Source organism: Meles meles, chromosome 14 (genome assembly GCF_922984935.1).
Source record: "Meles meles chromosome 14, mMelMel3.1 paternal haplotype, whole genome shotgun sequence".
Taxonomy (NCBI): domain Eukaryota; kingdom Metazoa; phylum Chordata; class Mammalia; order Carnivora; family Mustelidae; genus Meles; species Meles meles.
This window is the reverse complement of record NC_060079.1, coordinates 70,111,201-70,131,749: the sequence shown is the minus strand read 5'-3', so window position 1 is coordinate 70,131,749 and position 20,549 is coordinate 70,111,201. Positions and strand designations below refer to the sequence as shown.

General features: G+C 36.9%; 2 protein-coding genes across 3 annotated transcripts in view; both read right to left on the bottom strand.

Moving 5' to 3' along the window:
* The window catches only part of GPC6 (glypican 6), a 1,107,056-nt gene that overhangs the window by 350,675 nt on the left and 735,832 nt on the right, over positions 1-20,549 (bottom strand). The window lies entirely within an intron of this gene.
* On the bottom strand, positions 10,255-12,111 carry LOC123925065 (ATP synthase subunit alpha, mitochondrial-like). Its single transcript, XM_045978185.1, has one exon. The coding sequence runs from the start codon at positions 12,056-12,058 to the stop codon at positions 10,397-10,399; it is 1,662 nt and encodes a 553-aa protein (XP_045834141.1). The 5' UTR covers positions 12,059-12,111; the 3' UTR covers positions 10,255-10,396.

Sequence of the window (20,549 nt, the reverse complement as noted above, 5' to 3'; positions counted from 1 at the left end):
ATTTATGGCCAATTGATTTTTACAAGGGTGTGAAGATCATTTATTGGGGAAGAATAATAGCTTCAACAAATTATATTAGAACACAGGATATACTTGTGAAAAATGATGAAATTGGATCTGACCTCAGACCATGCACCAAAATTTCTCAAAATGGATAAATAACCTAAATATGAGCAAAATCAATTAAACTCTTTGGAAAAAAACTACATAGGGTAAATCTTAATGACCATGGATTTGGCAAAGGATTCTTGACTCCAAAAGGGAAAAAAATCAATTGGGCTTCATTAAAATTAATAGCTTTTGTGTGTTAAAGGACATAACTAAGAAAATGAATGACAACCTAACAAATGGAAGAAAATGTCTGTGAATTATATATCTGATAAGGGTCTTATATTTGGAATATATACAGAACTCTTAAAACCCAACAACAAAATGACAAACAACCCTATTATAAAATAGGCAAAAGACTTGAATAGTCATTTCTCCAAAGAAGACATGCAATGGCTAAGCAGCTCATGAAAAGATGCTCCAAGGTCGGTCACTAGAGAATGAAAATCAGACTGAGATATCATTCACACCGCTAGGATGGAGACAATGAAAGAGACAGATAATAAAGAGTATTGATGTGAATGCGGAGACATTAGAACCCTCATACACAGCTGATGGGAATGTACAATGGCAGCAACTGTGGAACAAAACTACCCTATGATTCGGCAATTCTACTCCTGGGTATGTACCCAAGATAAATGAAAATATACACCATACAAAAATTTGTACAATGCTGGGGCACCTGGGTGGCTCAGTGGGTTAAGCCTCTGCCTTCAGCTCAGGTCATGATCTCAGGGTCCTGGGATCGAGTCCCGCATCGGACTCTCTGCTTGGCGGGGAGCCTGCTTCCTCCTCTCTCTCTGCCTGCCTCTCTGCTTACTCGTGATCTCTCTCTGTCAAATAAATAAATCTTTAAAAAAAAAATTTGTACAATGCTTATAGGAGCATCATAACCAAAACCTGGAATCAATCCAAATTTCCCTCTGTTGATGAATAGATAAACAAAATGTGGTATATCCATTCAATGAAATATTATTTGGCAATTAGAAGGAATGAAATTCTGAGGTGCTGCATCATTGAAGAACTCTGAAACAACATTAAACCAGATATAGAAGACCATGTACTGTGTGATTCCATGTATCTACAAAATGTCCAGAATAGACACATTCATGGTTGTCAGGGGCTAGGGTAAGGGAGTGGAAGAAACATAAGTTGGGACTAATAGGTATGAGTTTCCTTTTTGTGTGTCAGAAATGTTCTACAATTAAAGAAACACTAATGGTTGCCCAACACTGTAAGTATACTAAATGCCATTGACATTTACACTTTAAATACCATTTATATTTACCAGTGAACTTTATGGTATATAAGTGGCATCTCAGTAAAGTTGTTTGAAAGGGAGATAGAAGTGCCTTTAACAAATAATTTCCTACTACCAGACTTGTAAGTTGTACAGAAGAATTACTATCTTTATCACCTAACTAGGGCTTTATTTAGGCATGTGGTTATATAAAAATTATTTAAATAATGTTAAGCTCGAATTACATAATACCAAAATTAGTTCGATGAGCATGATCTTAATGATACTTTAACAGTTTCTTTTGAGAAAGTCACCTATTATTTCAACTGTTACTTAACGGTGGCTAGGTGGAATGAATTAGTGCATACACAAAGAGAAAACCTTTAGGCCATCCAGTTCAGTTTGAATGTGACTTAAAATTTGTATGCTCTAAAACTATCTTCTCTCCATCTTGTACCATCGAGAGTAAACAAGGATGAGACAGGAAGCAATCATGAATTGCAAATCAGAGCCTGAAGGAAAAATATTCCCTATCTGGATGACGAATGTTTGTAGTGCCATCATGATAAAAATTCAGCCTATTTTTAAAAATGTAATTTACTTATTGGCGAGAAACCCCCCTAGAAAAGAGAGAAGCTTATGAAGCATTTGCAAGCCATAAAATGATTGAACTTGTTGGGTCTGGGAGAAAAGGAACAGGCCTAATTTGCATACCTAATAGCCTGAGCTGCAGAATTTCCAAAGCCAAGTCTAAGTAACAACCATGCTGTGTACACTTAAAAACAAAATCAGGACATGGGAAGTAAGGTGAGTTAAGGTCTATGTCAGTTCTTGGCAGCCCCATTAGTGCTTATCAGATTATGTCACAAATTCAGTGTTACTTAAATCCAATTCCTATATTTAATTATATTCTTCAAAACATAAATAAAACTGCCACAGAAGTTAGCAAATGAATGTTATTATTCATTTTGGAATAGTTCCAAATAGCATTTAAATAAATTACATACACACACATACACACAGACTGGATATTTTTCATCCATTAGAATAAAATAGCTCTTTCTACTAGTTAAATACATATTTCAGAAGGCTTTCTGATGTGTTTACCCAACAAAACACAACATCATTTTAATTTTACCTTGCTCTATCATCCTGAGGTCTTGGCGATATTGCCTTTTATTTGCGCAGTCTGCTTGACATTCCAAACTTCACCTAAATGTAAATCTTCAAATGTGAATGCAGAATGTAAAATAAGATCCCTAAGTGTCTCATCAGGGAATAGTTGTCTTCCTCAGTTAGAAATTATAGCTTAAATATTACTTCATTTAGAAGAAGCATGTTAGCAGTGACTTTAAATATGAGTCATTGATGGGAGAATCCACTTTGGTAAAAGCTATTCTAGCCTCTGTATGGTAGAACTAACGTATTTATAATGTTTCTGTTCTGGAATAAACACACTGTGCTCTGAAAGTAAAGGGATGGGGCATTTTCAAGAATGTAAAGCCAAATCACTCATTCTCTAATGAACATGTATAATTTAAACGCTTAGTATAAGGAGCTGGCATATGGTGGGAGGTGACTAATATTAAAATATGTCTGATGGATACAGGAAAATAGACAAACACCATATTGTGTTTTGGTAATTTTTGATGCACAACACATGGATATGAAATTTGTGTTAATCTTATCTATCAATCAACAGCTCCCTATGAATAGTGCTATGTCTTCCTACCAGTAACACTGATGTCATCTAGTTTATGGATAATATCATTGTGGGCACACACAGAGATTCACATTAGTTATTCTAATTCCTGATGAACCCTACATGAGAATCCCTGTGGCTCGAAGCACCAGAGTATTTCCATGGGAAATTCCCATTCTTTACTTCACCCTGTAAAGCACCAACATGGACCTTTGCAGAAAAAGTCTAAAGGAGGAAGAAAAGTTAAGGGGCAGTTCTAGAACTCTTGTTTGGCCATGCTTTAATCCGTTGGCTGACATGGACTATCATCAGCAAAGATGAGAGTATTAAACCTGGAAATTTCTGTGGACATGGGGGAAACTGGTTTGGAAGAGATCCTCTGAAAGAAGCCAGTGGTGACTCTACACTTCAAAATAATAATAATAATAATAATAATAATAATAATGATAATAATAATAATAATGAGGAGAAGGAGGAGGAGGGGGAAAAGGGGGAGGAGGAGAAAAAGGAGAGGAGGAACAGGAGGCAAAAAAAAAAAAGCTAAGATGGTGGTTTTTGAGACTGAAAAACAATTGTAGTGTACCAAGGAAAGGTTTTACTCCCCTCTTCTTTCAATATTAATGGAACAGAAGGCTATGAATGAATTCATTCTTAAGTTCATGTAATAAATATTTAACAAGCATCACCCTGTGCTGAAACTGCTCGAGGTGCTATAATGAAAATGAATAGTGGATTTCAAAGTTACCAGGGAGCAAGGTCTGCAGCTGAGGGAGGGAGCAGGCAAGAAATACCCGGGGTTCAAATGACTGGCCAAGAAACACAGCTCTAGTGAAGAACCGGGTTTCACCTCAGAAAGGCCAGTGGGAAGCTGACCATGAGAAACCCCCAGGAGAACAGGAGGAGCCTAAAATGGAGTATCAGGAGCATAGGGAATTCAGTGATCTTGTACTATTCCCTGATTTAATGTTTTTGCTATTCTTATCTTAGGTAAACATAAGAACAACTTGATAAGAGTCTACAGGATTACAGGGCACGTTGTGCCTTTGGGTGCTTCTGATATTCCCAAGTGTTCTGGGCATGGGTGAGGGAGAGGAAAATATACCAATCAAAACAAAAGTCCATGGAACGAATTATGGGAGAATTTGTAGAAGATTGATACCAAAAAAAAAAAAAAGTTTCTAATTTTCTTGTGTCAAGGCAGTTTGAAAGGTTCTCCCAAAAAACCCAGGGCCACCTGAATAATTCTTCAGTCTCAAAAGAGGTTTACTATGAAGGATGAAAACTAATGTGTAAGTTACAGCATATTTGATACAGAAATAAGCAATATCATGTGGCCATAAAAAAGGACGAGATTGTGCCATTTGAGACAACATGGATGAATCTAGAGGGAATTATGCTAAGTGACTCATGTGGAATCTAAAAAAAAAAAAAAGACATATGAATAAACAAACAGAAGCAGAATCAGACATATAAATACAGAGAACAAACTGCTGTTGCCAGAGGGGAGAAGGATGGCGAGATGGATAAAATGGACGAATGGGAGTGGGAGATACAGGCTTCCTGTTGTTCAATAAACAAGTCACAGCAAGTAAAGGCACAGCATAGGAATATAGTCAATGATACCGTAGGAGCCTTGTATGGGGACAGGTGATGTCTCCACTTGCCATGAGCATAGCATAACATAAAGAGAAGTCGCATCGCTATGTGTACAGCTGAAACTACTGTAACCCTGAGTGTCAACTATACTGAAATAAAATTTTTTAAAAAAGGAAATAAACAATATTACTTTATTGTGGTTACTTAATAAGAATGATGAAATGTAAGGAAAAGTAAGTTTTTCCCAGACATCTCATCCAACATTCCTATAATTTTTTTTCCCCAAAGAAGCCCTCCCCATTCCATGGCCCTGAGGCGGCTGTCCTTCCTGACAGGTGTTGGTAAAAAGGAAGGTATTCTGAAGAATTAAAATAGTGCTTCATTGAATATCATGATAATATATCAGCAAATATAATTTTTATGTGATTGATTGCTCCATTGGTGATTTTATAAACATGGGGAAAACTTTAGTACCACATGTGGGTGGTTAGGACATGAGGCTTACGTTTCTTTCTAGGGTAGCCACTGAGCCCTTGATAGGGGTATATGCCCCACAATACCATTTTCTTATGAAAACTCCTATTAGATTCATTTTATTTCAATTCACAGTGCAAATTCCAGGAATGTCATCCACCATTAATTCTCATATTTAAAAAGAATTATATAAAACCACCGATTAAGTTTTAGGTCAAAGCTGAAATTAAAATATTAAGTACAAATTTATTGAGCTCTAAAGGATATATCTATCTCATATTATCCTAAATTCTGTAGATGACTAAAAAATATAATTTGTGAATGATCCCAAGGGTTTTGCTGGTATAAACATTATCACATAGTTTACATGTTATCCTGAGTATACAAAAATCTAAGAATGAAATCAATTAGCTTATTCCCTAATACCATGAACATGGTAATGGATAAAAGGGGATCCCAAAAACTACCTATAGAGAGTCCATTGGTAATTAAGTATTTGCATATAGAGTAACCCTAAAGGACCATATATTCAATGTTTGCAACTTTAAATAATTAATTCAGTTTCTGGGGGCATCCTACTTTGTTAATGGAGAAAAATTTAAGTATGGGTAAAAACTGGATTTTATCTTTTTTTTGTTGTTGTTGTTGGCATTTTCATTACCCATGTCCCTCTAATGCTAATCTCCATCTAAAGTAGAAGAATATTAAATGTACTTATCACACTTAGGAAGAAAAATTAAATTAATCTTTTCAAGTCCTTCTTGAGGGAAGTTTTAAGATTTCTAAATTTTCATTGGCATTCACTTTTTAAACTTTTTCTTTCCCCAGATTTCATCAGAAGAGTCATGTTAGCATAATATGTTTGACTAACTGAAAACACATTTGCTCTTATAATATGCATAGATTATTTTATCTTCAATTTTGGTTTGTTTTTGCAGGCTATGAAGTTATTTTAAATGATTCAAATGCTGCCTGTTTATTGTCCTACAGGGAAAATGAATTTAGAGAATTATAATCTATAGAGCTTTATTTCTTCTGAAATTTCTATCAAAATATGTAACAACTCTGATAACAATATCAATTGAACTCATGTTCTTGGCCAAGTATAGGCATGTCACAGGTGCTAAAATTTAGTGATCAATGTTGGGTTGACTTAGACCAGAAAAATGGTACCCTGTTCTCCATCAGCTGAACATCCATGACTCTCAGGACAGCCTTCCTGAGTTCTGCATCCATTCTCTCTGCACCGATGACAGACCGGTGATGAGAGACAGCTGAGCGGAGATGGTTTTACGTGAAACCATTTCCACATCTTCAGCCTCTAGACAAATCCTTTCCTAAAACAGACCTGCCAAAACTGAACCTACTGGCCAGGCCATCTCTTTCACCATCTATTTCCCCCAAGTCACAAACACATTCTTCCCACTCAAGCCTAAATGTAATATGATACCCAGCATCACAATATAAGTAACTGGGGGCCTGAAATTGGGGCGGGATGCTAGGAACAACTGAAAATACAATTCATGTAGAGAAGCAGATTATTCTAATGTCCAGGTCCTTTACAGTGATCTCGTACAAAGCAGATCATTTTTAATATTTTGCTTTCAACAAAAATGAAAGAAGACTTAGTCAAACTGTCAGCTGCTAGATTATTAAAAGTAAGTCCTGAAGATAGCTACTACGTTATTTTTGGCCCATAGCTTGGAAGAATTTCAAAGAATTGAGTGACTTTCCACTAACAACATTCCTTTTATTCCGAGCTAACCATTTATTTGAATAATGTTTCTCAATACATACTCCATAACAATAAAAAGGAGTGGAAACGATGCAGAACGATTGTCTATAGGAGAAAGAATTCATCCAAAGATTTATGAACCGATGCAGAGGCAGGGATTCTACCATTTTATTAAGGAAAGAATTTTCAACAAAACTTTTTCTTAAAACTTTAATTATCAATAAATATAAGATATATGTGTGATTTTGATCAATTTAGTACCAGTGATAATTGTAATGCTAATTCCATAGAGAAGAAAATGTTAGCGCTTAGATACTTATGGTCATTTTTTAAAAGGTTAATTTCACTTTATATATATGCATTTGTCACAGAGAGGGTAGAGTTGTTATTAAATTGTTCAAGATATAAATATGTGTTATATTAGCATAAATTTCTATGGGGGGATTAGAATGATAATACGAATTCAGGAGAAAGAAAACCAGCTGTTGAAGAAAAACTTGTTCCTGTCTTTTCAAATGGATCTTAATGAATTACACATTGCTGAGATATTTACATTTTTACTTCATCGACCATGTTTAAAAGCGTAATGCCATGTTTTGTCTTAACTCAATATTTACAATGCAGCAGAAAGTAAATCCTTTGCAATTATTTTAAACTATAGCAAACATTTTAGATAACTCAAAAGGATTCCTGAGCATATATAGATTTTTCAAAATGATTTTCTGGAGGACACACACAAAAACTAGGAAGACAATTACACTGGATCCGCGCCTCTAATTCTGGTCTTGATTATTCCCTGAAGGGACAGATACCATTTTCTGTGTGAGTCTCAGGGTCAAAGTTGTTGAGAACTTCAGTGTGGCTGTGAGTGTATGAGATATGAGGTTGGCTGTTTTGGAAACACGATTCTTGTTACAATGTGGAGAGTGGAACAGAGAAATTGGATGCTGTTATTTACCAGACAGTAGAGAAATATTGATACCTTTTGGGATGTATGTGGACAAAGACATAAATTGAGCCCAGAACAATAAAAATAGATGCTCTGTTTGGGGGATGATATTTTTGATAAATTTTTTTTTCTTTCTCCTTTTTTTTTTTTTGAGAAGTTTCTTTTAGTCTACAGCATCTAAACTTTTTCTTTAACAAATGTAAGCTAGATGCACATTTAGAGAAAAAATGTCATTTTAAATATTTATAAAAACCTTATGCATAAGTTATTGAGATCATTTATCATGAGTAGACTCCATAAATAAAAATGAGATAAGCACTCCTAATGAGCTTCAAGTCCAGCTTCTCAAAGGACTTAAACATGCTAATGGGTCCTAAAGATCTAAGGCAGCAATTGAAATTGTTTTACAAATTAAAAACAAAAACCAAAAACAAAAAAACTAAGAAAACTTGAAAGGGGAAAAGGATAAGGAAGACCAGTCACATAACACCCATTTAAGGGGAGTAGAAATAGAGGAGGGACCAGGTAAGACTCAGAATGAAAGACTAAGGGCAGTCGAGTATCTTCTACTTCTTTCCATACTACCTTCCAAATTCTCTCTATGGGCAGCAGCAGCAACACAGTGTTAGACATGGATACTATGCAAAGACACTCCTCAGGTAATTGCTGTAAATATCTCTGTGTTTATTGTCTGTCTCCATGGAATGTAAGCTCCTCCCTCGTGTTCACTGTTCACTGCTGTATCTCTAGTCCCTTGAAACAGTGTCTAACCACAATGAAGGTAAATACTTGTTGGATCATTGGATGGGTGAGTATTTGAATAAATGAATGAAAGTGATTGATTGATTCAAGTTCACAGTTTCAGTATTACAAAAGCCAAATGAGGAACTTCAAGAATGGTGTGGTCATGCATGTCAAATTCTAAGGCTGATTTGGGGAATTTCAAAAAATGCTAAGGCAATTAGACCTAGGGCTTAGGAAGCCATTTTGGAGAATTTTAAGTTACTATTTGAGGACTATTCCTTTAAAAATTGATTCTTTAGCAACGAAATAACATAGTGACTAAGAGAAGGAATTCAGATTTGACGAAGATCTTTTGTTTATTTATTTTTCCAGAAAATGGAAGCCATGAGAATGAAAATTTCCCAGACCAATATGTGTAATAAATAAGTCAAATTGCTGACATGAACAAAAACAGTGATATTTCTTTACACAGGACTTTGCAGTTTTCCAAATAATCCAATATATATGACCTCATTCAAAACTTGAAATTACCCCTTAAGATCCCCATTTCATCTCTGGAAATTGAAGGGAGAAAGGCCAAATATCTTGTCTAAAGCCATGCATCTAGTAAATGGTAGCGCCCAGAATAAATCTCCATGTTTTGACCCATTTCAGTGTCAGCACCATGAGAATACACTCAAAGAAACACATTTTTGCTTTTGAGGAATATGTGAGTAACATGGGCTAGTTTAATGGGGATTCTATTTTAATGTGCCAGCTTTGTCTATGTAAGAATGTTAGAACACTGAAATTTGGTGCTATCTGTCATGTTCTTTTACTGTAGCTATTAAGTCAAGCCAATAAACAAGTGGGTGGTTAATAGCCTGTTTTTACCCTTAGGAAAGGAGGAATTTCAATATCATTTGCATTTCTAAATCAAAGTGTTCAGCACAATTTTTTTTTTTAAGGCAGAGAGTATTGAAGATTATTGAAAAAAAATAACTGATCTAATTTAGACAGTTATCAGAAATAAATCATGCCCATAGCAAATGTTTATTTTAAGAAGCTATGCAATTTTCCTTCAGCAAATGACGTCAGGAGAGGCAGACACAGATAGGCTGGAGAGAACATGATGAGAGTAAAATAATAAACCAGTCTAATCTTCTGAAGGCTCATCTTTGTGACTGCCTATTTTGGCTAGCATTTGAGAATGCAGGACTTGATGTAAAAAGTACAGAATCAGGGGAATGCCAGGTTGGGAAACTGAGTCCTGCCTGGGAACTAAAGGGACTTGTTTATGTCTTGTGACTGATTAGTTAGTTGCACAACTGAAAAGAGCCCATATCTCCTGATTTATTTTCTCTCCATACAGCTTTACTACATCCAAGCTTGTAACCTTGCAAAGAACCCACGCATAGGGATTCTGAACTAGACCTTGTAAAGTGAACAGAGGTTTGCTGACTTGGACAAATAATTAGACGAAACAGTGAGTCAAGAAGCCAAGGAAAGTGTGGATTTCAAAGGGGCTGCTATTTTATGTAGGTCATCATAAAACTCCCCAACATGGAATTTCATACAAACCTGAAATGACCTTGGTAAACTATTGTGCCAATGTTGCCATATTAAAATGAATGCTAACTGGGACATCATTCTGGACTATGTAAATGAGGTGAAGGATGAGGCACGTATATACAGCAATCTTTTTTTTTTTTTTTTTTTTTTAACCACCAACCAATATGGAACCTTTATTTTTTTTAAGGTAACTTCTGTACATCTGAAGTATGGGAGTAATCCTTTTACAAATGGAACTGATTACCAGAATAAACGACAACAAAACCGAACTGGTATTTCATGTGAATCCACAGGAGTTTAAGCTTCAAATCCAGCCAAGAAGTTTGTTACGATTTCTTTCAGTTTAGCATCCGACTGCTCTGAGATCTTTCCATCAGTCCTAATATTGCCCAACAGGGCCTGGTGCTGGCTGATAACATGAGCCAGGAAAGCTTGCTCAAACTTTGTGATCTTGCTGGGCTCCAATTTATCAAGATACCCTCTTACACCAGCATAAATAACAGCTACTTGTTCTTCAATTGCCATGGGAGAATACTGTCCTTGCTTCAGCAATTCAGTCAATCGCACACCACGACTCAAGAGCTGCTGAGTGGCAGCATCAAGGTCAGAACCGAACTGGGCAAAAGCAGCAACCTCACGATACTGAGCCAATTCCAGCTTCATGGTACCTGCCACCTGCTTCATGGCCCTGGTTTGGGCAGCAGATCCAACACGGGACACAGACAAACCGACGTTAATGGCAGGGCGGATACCTTTGTAGAACAATTCTGTTTCTAAGAAGATCTGTCCGTCAGTGATGGAAATGACATTTGTTGGAATGTAAGCAGACACATCACCAGCTTGTGTTTCTATGACTGGTAAAGCAGTCAAGGAGCCATCACCAAAAGAATCGTTCATTTTGGCTGCTCTCTCTAGGAGACGGGAGTGTAGGTAGAACACATCACCAGGATAGGCCTCACGACCAGGAGGCCGGCGGAGCAGCAGAGACATCTGACGATAGGCAACAGCCTGTTTGGATAAGTCATCGTAGATGATCAAAGCATGTTTGCCGTTATCTCTAAAATATTCTCCCATAGAACAGCCAGAATAAGGAGCCAGGTACTGAAGTGGAGCAGCATCAGAAGCAGTAGCTGAAACCACAATGGTGTACTTCATGGCATCTGCATCTGTGAGTCTCTTCACCAACTGGGCAACAGTGGATCTCTTCTGACCAATAGCAACGTAGATACAGTATAGCTTCTTCTTTTCATCAGTTCCATCATTGAAACGTTTCTGGTTAATGATGGTGTCAATAGCAATTGATGTTTTACCAGTCTGTCGGTCACCAATAATCAGCTCACGCTGACCACGACCAATTGGCACCAAGCTATCCACAGCTTTAATGCCAGTCTGCATGGGTTCGCGCACAGAGATTCGAGGAATGATCCCGGGGGCTTTCAGGCCAACTCGCCTACGGGTCTTGGAACCAATTGGACCCTTTCCATCAATGGCATTACCAAGGGCATCTACAACACGGCCCAATAGCTCCTCGCCAACTGGAACGTCCACGATGGCTCCTGTTCTCTTCACAATATCTCCTTCCTTAATTAGTTTATCATTTCCAAACACGACAACACCAACGTTGTCAGGTTCCAAGTTCAGAGACATACCCTTTAAACCTGAAGAAAACTCTACCATTTCTTCTGCCTGAACATTTCTCAGCTCATGTACACGGGCAATACCATCACCAATGCTCAGGACACGTCCAGTCTTTTCAAGGTCAACAGAGGTATTGGCTCCAAGAATACGTTCTTCAAGGATAGAGGACACTTCAGCAGTGCCAGTCTTCTGAAGACGAGTGTTAGGGGCATGGAGGTTCCTTGCAGCGATGAAGGAGGATCCCAAAGCATTTTTGGAGACCAACCCGGCCCGCCGAGGAAGGGCGCGGGCCACGGCCGCGGCGACGCGGACGGACAGCATCTTTGCAAGTTCTCCTCGGGTGGCTCCTCCGCAGCCGCAGCCTCCGGACTGACTGGGCTATATACAGCAATCTTAATAAGAATCAATTTCAATGCTCATGGAATTCTAAAGTCACTTCCCCTACCCCTAATCCCAATTCAATTCTACCTTCTAAATAAGCACAAGGAGATACTAGTTCCCTCGTCTCTAATGCCCATTCATATGTAAAGGACTGCGGGTCACCACGCATTGTATGAATCTTAGCTCCACTCTGATTCTTCTAGTCATTGCATTTTACATGATGACATAGTAAAAAGTCAAAATATACATAAAGAGTTTTCATTTACAACTTGACTAACTTGATGAATCTGATAGGAGGCAGCAGCACAGTAAATAATTTTGAAAAGAAAAGTATTAAAAAATCGTCACTTGATCATCATTTTATGTTCTTTAACATAAAAAAAAAAAGAAGAATTCGGTTCAGTTGAAATGTCTATATGCTCCAATATATTCTAAGAGCTGTTTGACAATTTATCAAAAATGGAAACGGGGCTGGAGTGGATTGGTGCCTGGCTGGGCTACAACACAGCAAAGCAGACCTTGTAAACATATTACCTAGTGTCCCATGCGATTCTTCCTCTAATTATCTGACATGAATTGAGATGCAAATAATATCAAAATGTGCAAACAATTTTTGACCTTTTCTATAATAATGCATGTTAAATTTATCTATGCTATAAATAAAAATAAAAATCTGAAGCAGCATTCACTACAGATGAGGGCCCAATCTATCAGCAAGATGACATGGAGGAAAATTCGAGATTGCCCTATGGAAATGTTGGAATGATTAATGCAATTTTACCTGCTAAGTTATGTGGAAGAAAGTGATCTGAGGCACTACTTCATTTATTCTACGGAAAACACTAGTCCATTAATCAGTCTCTATCCTTGATTTGCACTACTAGTAGCAAAATGTATTCTTTGAATGACACACCTACCAAGGGAAATCTTTTGATTCCCAGAGTGGGGCAGAGCTCAGATATATAAACATAGTGTTTTTGTTTTTGTTTTTGTTTTTCAGCCTCATAAGTGAGACAGACAGAGAAAGATATGCAGTGATTTCTTTGAAACCTCTGGATTTGGGTGACAAGAAAGAATAGTTATTATCAAAGTGACTATGATCTTTAGTGCTGATTTCAGTCCTATTTTATTCCATGCTCTACCTAACCAACCAATGCATATTGTTTCAATTCTCTTTTTAATGTATAATCTTTCCTTGAGTGTCAAGAAAGTTTGAATTAAATAGACTGCATGACAGTACATGGTAATAGATTGAACACAGAACAAGCAAAAGAATAACTTTCTTTTGACTTAACAAAAAAAGTGTCATTTTCACTTGTGTATCTTTTTTTTTTTTTAAAGATTTTATTTATTTATTTGACAGAGAGAAATCACAAGTAGACAGAGAGGCAGGCAGAGAGAGAGAGAGAGAGGGAAGCAGGCTCCCTGCTGAGCAGAGAGCCCGATGTGGGACTCGATCCCAGGACCCTGAGATCATGACCTGAGCCGAAGGCAGCGGCTTAACCCACTGAGCCACCCAGGCGCCCCTCACTTGTGTATCTTTAAAGGAGATAAACTGAAATGATATTTTAATCCTTTTGCTGATCCTCATCAAAGGGGATAGCTAGTGATAACTAACCGTATTAATTATTCTATTATATAGCTATTACTGTAATTGTAGTCATAACTAATAACGGGCCAATTCTCTCTACCTTCCCTCTAATTACTTACTAAAAGCAATGCCCTTCTTTCTCATGTTGACACTTCTTTCTCAGTTCTGACTGAGCTCTATTGATGCACTGGTCACTCTGTAGCAGGGCAAGTCACTCACGTGACGATTCACAACATTCAGGCTTTTTAAAGTTCTCAAGCTTATAATTAGACTATGTGCTCAATATTTTTACAAACCGTTCAACATCTAAGTTTCTGCTTAAATACACCTTTGACACACTACCTTCTTGGCAGGTTCCAATTATACTTTATTGACTGGAGTTGCCAACCTTGGAGAAAGCACACGCTGCTTTCTTAGCTGTGACTAGTTATTGACCATGGTTGCCAACCCTGGAAAAGGAGCATGTGGCTTACTTAGCTGTGGCTTCAGCCTATTTTCGTTCGCAGCTAGATGTGAATTATTCACTTCCCTTTGTCAATTTTTGCTTCTTTCAAGATCACTGTGTTACTGTTGATTTCTTTAGCTGTCTGAATCTGAAACAATAGCAGCATCCTGCCAAATGTCCAATGAAAATTACTTTTCCTGAGTGCTTTGCAAAGCCATTTAGAAGAAATTAAAGCACTCTACAATTGGCCTTTCCCCTTTTCCAGGCTTAAGTAGAATCGGTTCAGCCTCAATTGAGATAACTCTCAGGGTCGAACTCTACAAAGCGCCTTTGAGATCTGTGTGTCCCATGCAAATCTCCATTAATTATAAAAAAAAATTACAAGAATCTTCTGCTAAAATTTTAAGATTCACTGTGTCTTTACATATTTTGAAACAGTGAGAACTTATTCCCCTTCTGAACTTATTCCTACTTCTATATGGAAACCTCGAACTCATGAAAACCATCAACGAAATTTTGGGTTCTTAAGCATTTTATGCTGTACATTGCCTTGCTTTATAATAACTCCAAGTGTGCCTTTCTAATATATTGATTATTCATTTGTAATAAGGAAATTCTGGCAAAATGAAAAATAGATTAATTTGTAGAATAAATTGGGTGCCTGGGTGGCTCAGTGGGTTAAGCCGCTGCCTTCGGCTCAGGTCATGATCTCGGGGTCCTGGGATCGAGTCCCGCATAGGGCTCTCTGCTCAGCAGGGAGCCTGCTTCCCTCTCTCTCTCTCTGCCTACCTCTCTGTCTACTTGTGATCTCTCTCTGTCAAATAAATAAATAAAATCTTTAAAAAAAAAATTTCTAGAATAAATTAAGATAAATCTGGTGTACATTGAGACACTTCAACTAGTTACTTCTGCCGGTACAGTTACCTGTCACATTCTTTTCCCTAGTTGCATGATCAGTAGGCATAGAGAAAAACAAAAAACAACTTAATATCCTTTTGCTAACATGCTTTGACCCCTGTTCACTGCATTAAGTCAATTCTGGAGAACAGAGCTGACTGAGTTTCATGGAAGGGTGTTGACCACGATGAATTTAAGGTTCCCTTCAGCTTGACTAAACTTTAGAAAATTTTCTTCTTATTATTCCCTGAACTCCCTTTTGTTAGAACATTTACTTTAGAAAGTTTGTGATTACAAATTCTTTCTCCATCCTTTTGAGGGATAAAACTTCTCTTAGCCTTTTGTTAGTTTTGCAATCCAAGGATATCTTTCTCAATGACATGAGCCATCCATTTAAAAGGAATCAATAAAAAGCTAGGGTTCTGGTCTCCTGTTCTCTATGAAAGAGAAGGAACCTAATTTCAAATCAGTAAGCATCAATTTGCCAAAAGATATGGCCTGATTACACTGACCAACCTCCCCCTAGTGTCCTCCAGTAGTTTTCCAATAGTTCACCTCAGTGCTTAAAAAACATCCTGCCTTTTATTTCTCTGGAGTCGAGTTCCATATTTTCCAGATGCTGCCGAAGTCTATTACAATATTACAATAGACTATTAGAATAGTCTAACATAAAACCTTCCATGCCTATTTAATTCTATGGGCTTCAATTTCTCTTGGGCAATTCATTGACTTTGACTTACTCAAATATCGTTTTGAATAAAATCATCTGTTTTTTTCATTCATATATATATAGTATATTATTTTGAATATAGCATTCTATTTTGGTCCTGTTTTGATATTTCTGGGAGTTCTTATTGTACTCTGAAATGTACAACAATTTAGAGAGTGGTATGGCATTTAGCTGGATCTGATTAGGTATAGTCATACTTCTTACTCATTAGATTATAACTATAATCCTACATATAACATCAATGAAAGCCCATGTTTTTATAAGATTTTAGAGTTTATGCAATTTTGTAAGACTGACTTTGAACAATTCTTTGTAAAAAAATATGAAGGAATCATGGAAGCTATTTATAATCATAAAATACAAAAAAAAGATACTATCTCTAAGGAAAAGAAAACTAATTATCTTTTCCAAATTACATATAGTAATATTTAAGATATAGAATCAGTGATGATACTAAAAATAATTCTAGGTAAAAGGGATGTGCGGAGTGCTCTATGCTAACTACACTCATTCTTCATTTAATTTGCACCCATTTAATGCTCATAATAACCTCTGAGGATAGAACTTTTCAAGTAAGGAAACTGAGGCTCAAAGAGTTCAAGTGACTTGCCTGAGGTGTTCAGTATATGTTTGTTGGACTGAATTGTAATGACTTAGGTTGTCCTCTGGGTACTAAATCAATTACTCTGCCTATTTCTTCTTCCTAAGCTGGGTAAGATGTCGGTTTTAAAACGTTTAGAAACCCTTCTCCCATGTTGTTTCTTAGAAATGGCAGCATTTCCTGAGGGAGACAAGGCCCCACAATGGAGTAGGACCAGGCATCCTTGGAGAAGAGCTACCCCAGTTCCCTGGCAGCTTCTCATAAGCATGTCTCCCCTGCACAGCTGAGTAAGCCAGCTCTTTGGCGTCTTGATATACTCTGTGAACAGCTGCAGGTTCCCATCCCAGAAGACACTCTTTGGGACTCAGCCAAGTGATCCTTTGTAAAAATGTTTGGCAAATTGCTTTGAAATTCATTTTGCTGCAAAGTGCTATGTAAATGCAAAGTGATTATCTTTATTATGATAACTGAATTCATGTACCCTTTTAAGTTTCAACCAGGCCTATTCTGTATACATTTTCTGATGATACACCATCATCGGTAAAACACCTTCTCTTAGTCTTGCTGTCATCCTAAGCCCTCAGCCCCAGCTGTCTGACTCTGAATCTGATTTATATTCATGGGTAGACATCTCATTGCTATAGACAGGAGGTTTAGAAGATGTTTAAATAAAATAAATATTTATTAAATTCCTGCTAAGAATGCTAAACATTGCCATGGATTTTTACAGAAAGATGACAGTGTTGTTGCCCTCAAGGGGCTTATGGCTTATGCTAACACACATTCACAAATCCCTTCAATGTAAGATAGAAGAATAAATAAAGCAGCACATACATCAGAGTGTAAACTGACTTCAAAATGTCTTATTTTCAGGAGTTTATTTAGCAAACATAATTAAGTACCAATTATTTGCCAAGCATTGAGAATATAATAGTGAACAAAATGGGTAGGATCCCTGACTTAATGGCACTTACTATCTACACACCTAGTTTGGGGCTTCCTGGAAGAGTCCATAGGAGCCACAGATATAAAGATGTATAACAAGGTATTGAAAAATTAGGGAACTGAAGGAGAAAAACAGAGAGGCAGGGAAGTATACAATATCTACACAATGATCATCAGAGAGGAAATCATTAATTTGTAGACTCCCAAATTTCTGTGAACCAAGAATATATTAGAATTTGGGACAGATTGCTAGATGAAGGAAAATCAACTTGATTGGCAATTTGTGAGAAAATTGAGTTGTATGGCCTTGCCACTTAATATACGTCAATAATCTATCAATGTTTTGTTTCTGCTATTCATTCTTTCAAACTTTAGGAGATAATGCTCCACTCAGCTATATGGGAACATCTACAACATAATCCATTTATCAGGGGAATTAAGGCTTATTCACATCATCTTGTAAGTTACACAGTTTGAGTTTTACTCTAGATAGCTAGAGTAACACCATGGTAAAAACTGGCCCCAAAGTTTACTTGACTTAAACCAAAAATGTTTATTTCTTGCTCTCCATCTGTTCCATGCTGTTCTCAGCCTGGAACCAGAGGTGAAGCAGTAGCTTCTATTTGAAACATTTCAGCTATGATAGCAGCAGTAACTAGCAAAGAGAAGTGAGCCCCATGGGCTTCCTTAAAGCTTTTAAGGGAGGGACTAGGCACACTTCTGCTTAACTAGCAGTGTGCCAGAGTTACCCTGGGTCAATTTCCAAGAGCCAGCATGAAGCTCCTGGGAATTTGGTGAGTGAGTTATTAAAATTAAAGTATGTAAAATTACAATTAAGTAAATTACATCAAAAACAAAGAATAAACACTCAAAACTCATCCCCTCTTAATTTACTATTTTACTAACACCTTTACTGTTGAGAAAGAAAAGCTGCACTACAAAGCTGAAGTATTCAAAACAGCATGGTACTAGCTCAAAAACAGACACAGAGGTCAATGGGACAGAATAAAAACCCAGAAATAAACCCACAATTACATGGTCAATTAACCTATGACAAGGAAGGCAAGAATATGCAATGGGAAAAAAGTCTCTTCAACAAATAGCGTTGGAAAACCTGGACAGATACATGCAAAAGAAGGAAACTGGACCACTTTCTTACACCATACAAAAAAATAAACTCAAAATGGACTAAAGACCTAAATGTGAGACCTGCAACCATAAAAATCCAAGAAAATTGTTACAGACAAAGGAAACCCCAAAAGGCAATCCGCTGATGTTGCAGCAGAAATTTTGCAGGCCACAAACTAGTGACAATGATACATGCAAAGTGCTAAAAGCAAAATAATAAATAAAATAAAATAAAATAAAACAAACAAACAAAAAAACATCTTGCAGTGCCAAGAATACTCTATCCAGAAGGGCTATTATTCAGCATAAGAGAGAGAGAGTTTCTCAGACAACAAAGTTAAAGGAATTCATCATCACTAAACCATCCTTTAAAGAAATGTTAGAGGGAATTCTTTGAGTGGAAAGAAAAGACCACAAGCAGGGGTAAGAATAGTAGAAAGTGCAACAGCAGTAAAATCAACCGTGTCTATAAAAATCAGTCAAGAGATTCACAAAATAAAAGGATATAAAGTAAGACACCATATACCTAGGGGGTGGGGATAAAAAGGTAGTGCTTTTAGAATGGGTTCAAACTAAAACAGTCACAAACTTAATATAGATTGCTTTTATGTGATATATATAAACCTAATGGCAACCACATATCAAAAACCAGTAACAGATACGCAAAGAATAAAGAGAAAAGAATGCAAGTATATCACTAAAGAAAGACATAAAACCTCAAGAGAAGAGAGCAAGAGAAGAAGGGAGCAGAGAAGAACTACAAAAACAACCATAAGACAAGTAACAAAATGGCAATAAGTACATACCTATCAACAATTACTTTTTTAAATCAATAATTACTTTGGATAAAAACGGACCAAATGTTTCAATCAAATGACAGAATGACTAAATGGATAAAAACACAAGTCCCATCGATATGCTGCCTACAAGAGACTCATTTCAGAACAAAAGACACATGCAGATTGAAAATGAAGGGATGGAAAAACATTTATCATGTGAATGGGAGCTAAGAGAAAGCCTGATAGTAGTACTTACAGAATACAGAATAAACATTAAAACAGACTGTAATAAGAGACAAAGGACACTATATCATCATCAGATGAATGCTCATGCACTGTTGGTGGGAACATAAACTGGGATAATCACTGTGGAAAGTAGTATGGAAGTTCTTCAAAACTTAAAATTAGAATTACCATATGATCCAGTAATTCCCCTACTGGGTATTTGCCCAAAGAATACGAAAATGCTAATTTGGAAAGATATAGGCACCCCTACGTTCACAACAGCATTATCACGGAAGAAATCCACGTGTCCATTATTAGATGAATGGATAAAGAAGATGTGGTGTATATATGCACAATGGAATATTACTGAGCCATAAAAAAGAATGTAATCTTGCCATTTGCAACAACATGAGTGGACATGGAGGATACAATGCTGAGTCAAAAAAGTCAGTCCGAGATAGACAAATGCCATATGATTTCACTCATTTGGGGAACGTAAGAAACAAGAAAAAGAAAGGGGTGGAAAAAAGATAAATAAAAAAGCAAATTCTTAAGTATAGAGAAGAAACTGGTGGCTACCAGAGGGAGATGGATAGGGAGGGATGGGTGAACTCCGTCAAGGGGATTGAGAATATACTTACGATGATCACTGAGTAATGGACAGAATTGCTCAATCACTATATTGTACATCTGAAGCAAGTATAACACTGCATGTTAATTACATTGGGGTTAAAAATAAATTTAAAAATTATTTTTAAAAATGATTCCTTCAGACCTGTTTGCATGAACTCCACAGAATCTTAAAACTTTATTTTGTGGATAACATTGGCCACTTACTATTAACTGGAGTGGTGCTTAGCTAATCAGGGGACAATGAGTGCACAATTTTTTGAAAAAATAGAAGTGAGTGAAAGACCAAAAAGCACTAACCACTGAGAAAAATATTTTCTTGGGTCCATGCCTCTAAGGAGTCCATCTCTCCCTGATGGAATGTTACTTGTGCTCTCCTAGAAAGGCAGGGCAGGCCACTACATCACTGGAAAAATCTTAGTGAAACCAATTCTGATCATCTCAAGGACAGTGTGTGGGC

What these genes read in the sequence shown, in the direction of transcription:
- LOC123925065 (XM_045978185.1), bottom strand. Translation starts at nt 12,058, where the DNA reads ATGCTGTCCGTCCGCGTCGCCGCGGCCGTGGCCCGCGCCCTTCCTCGG.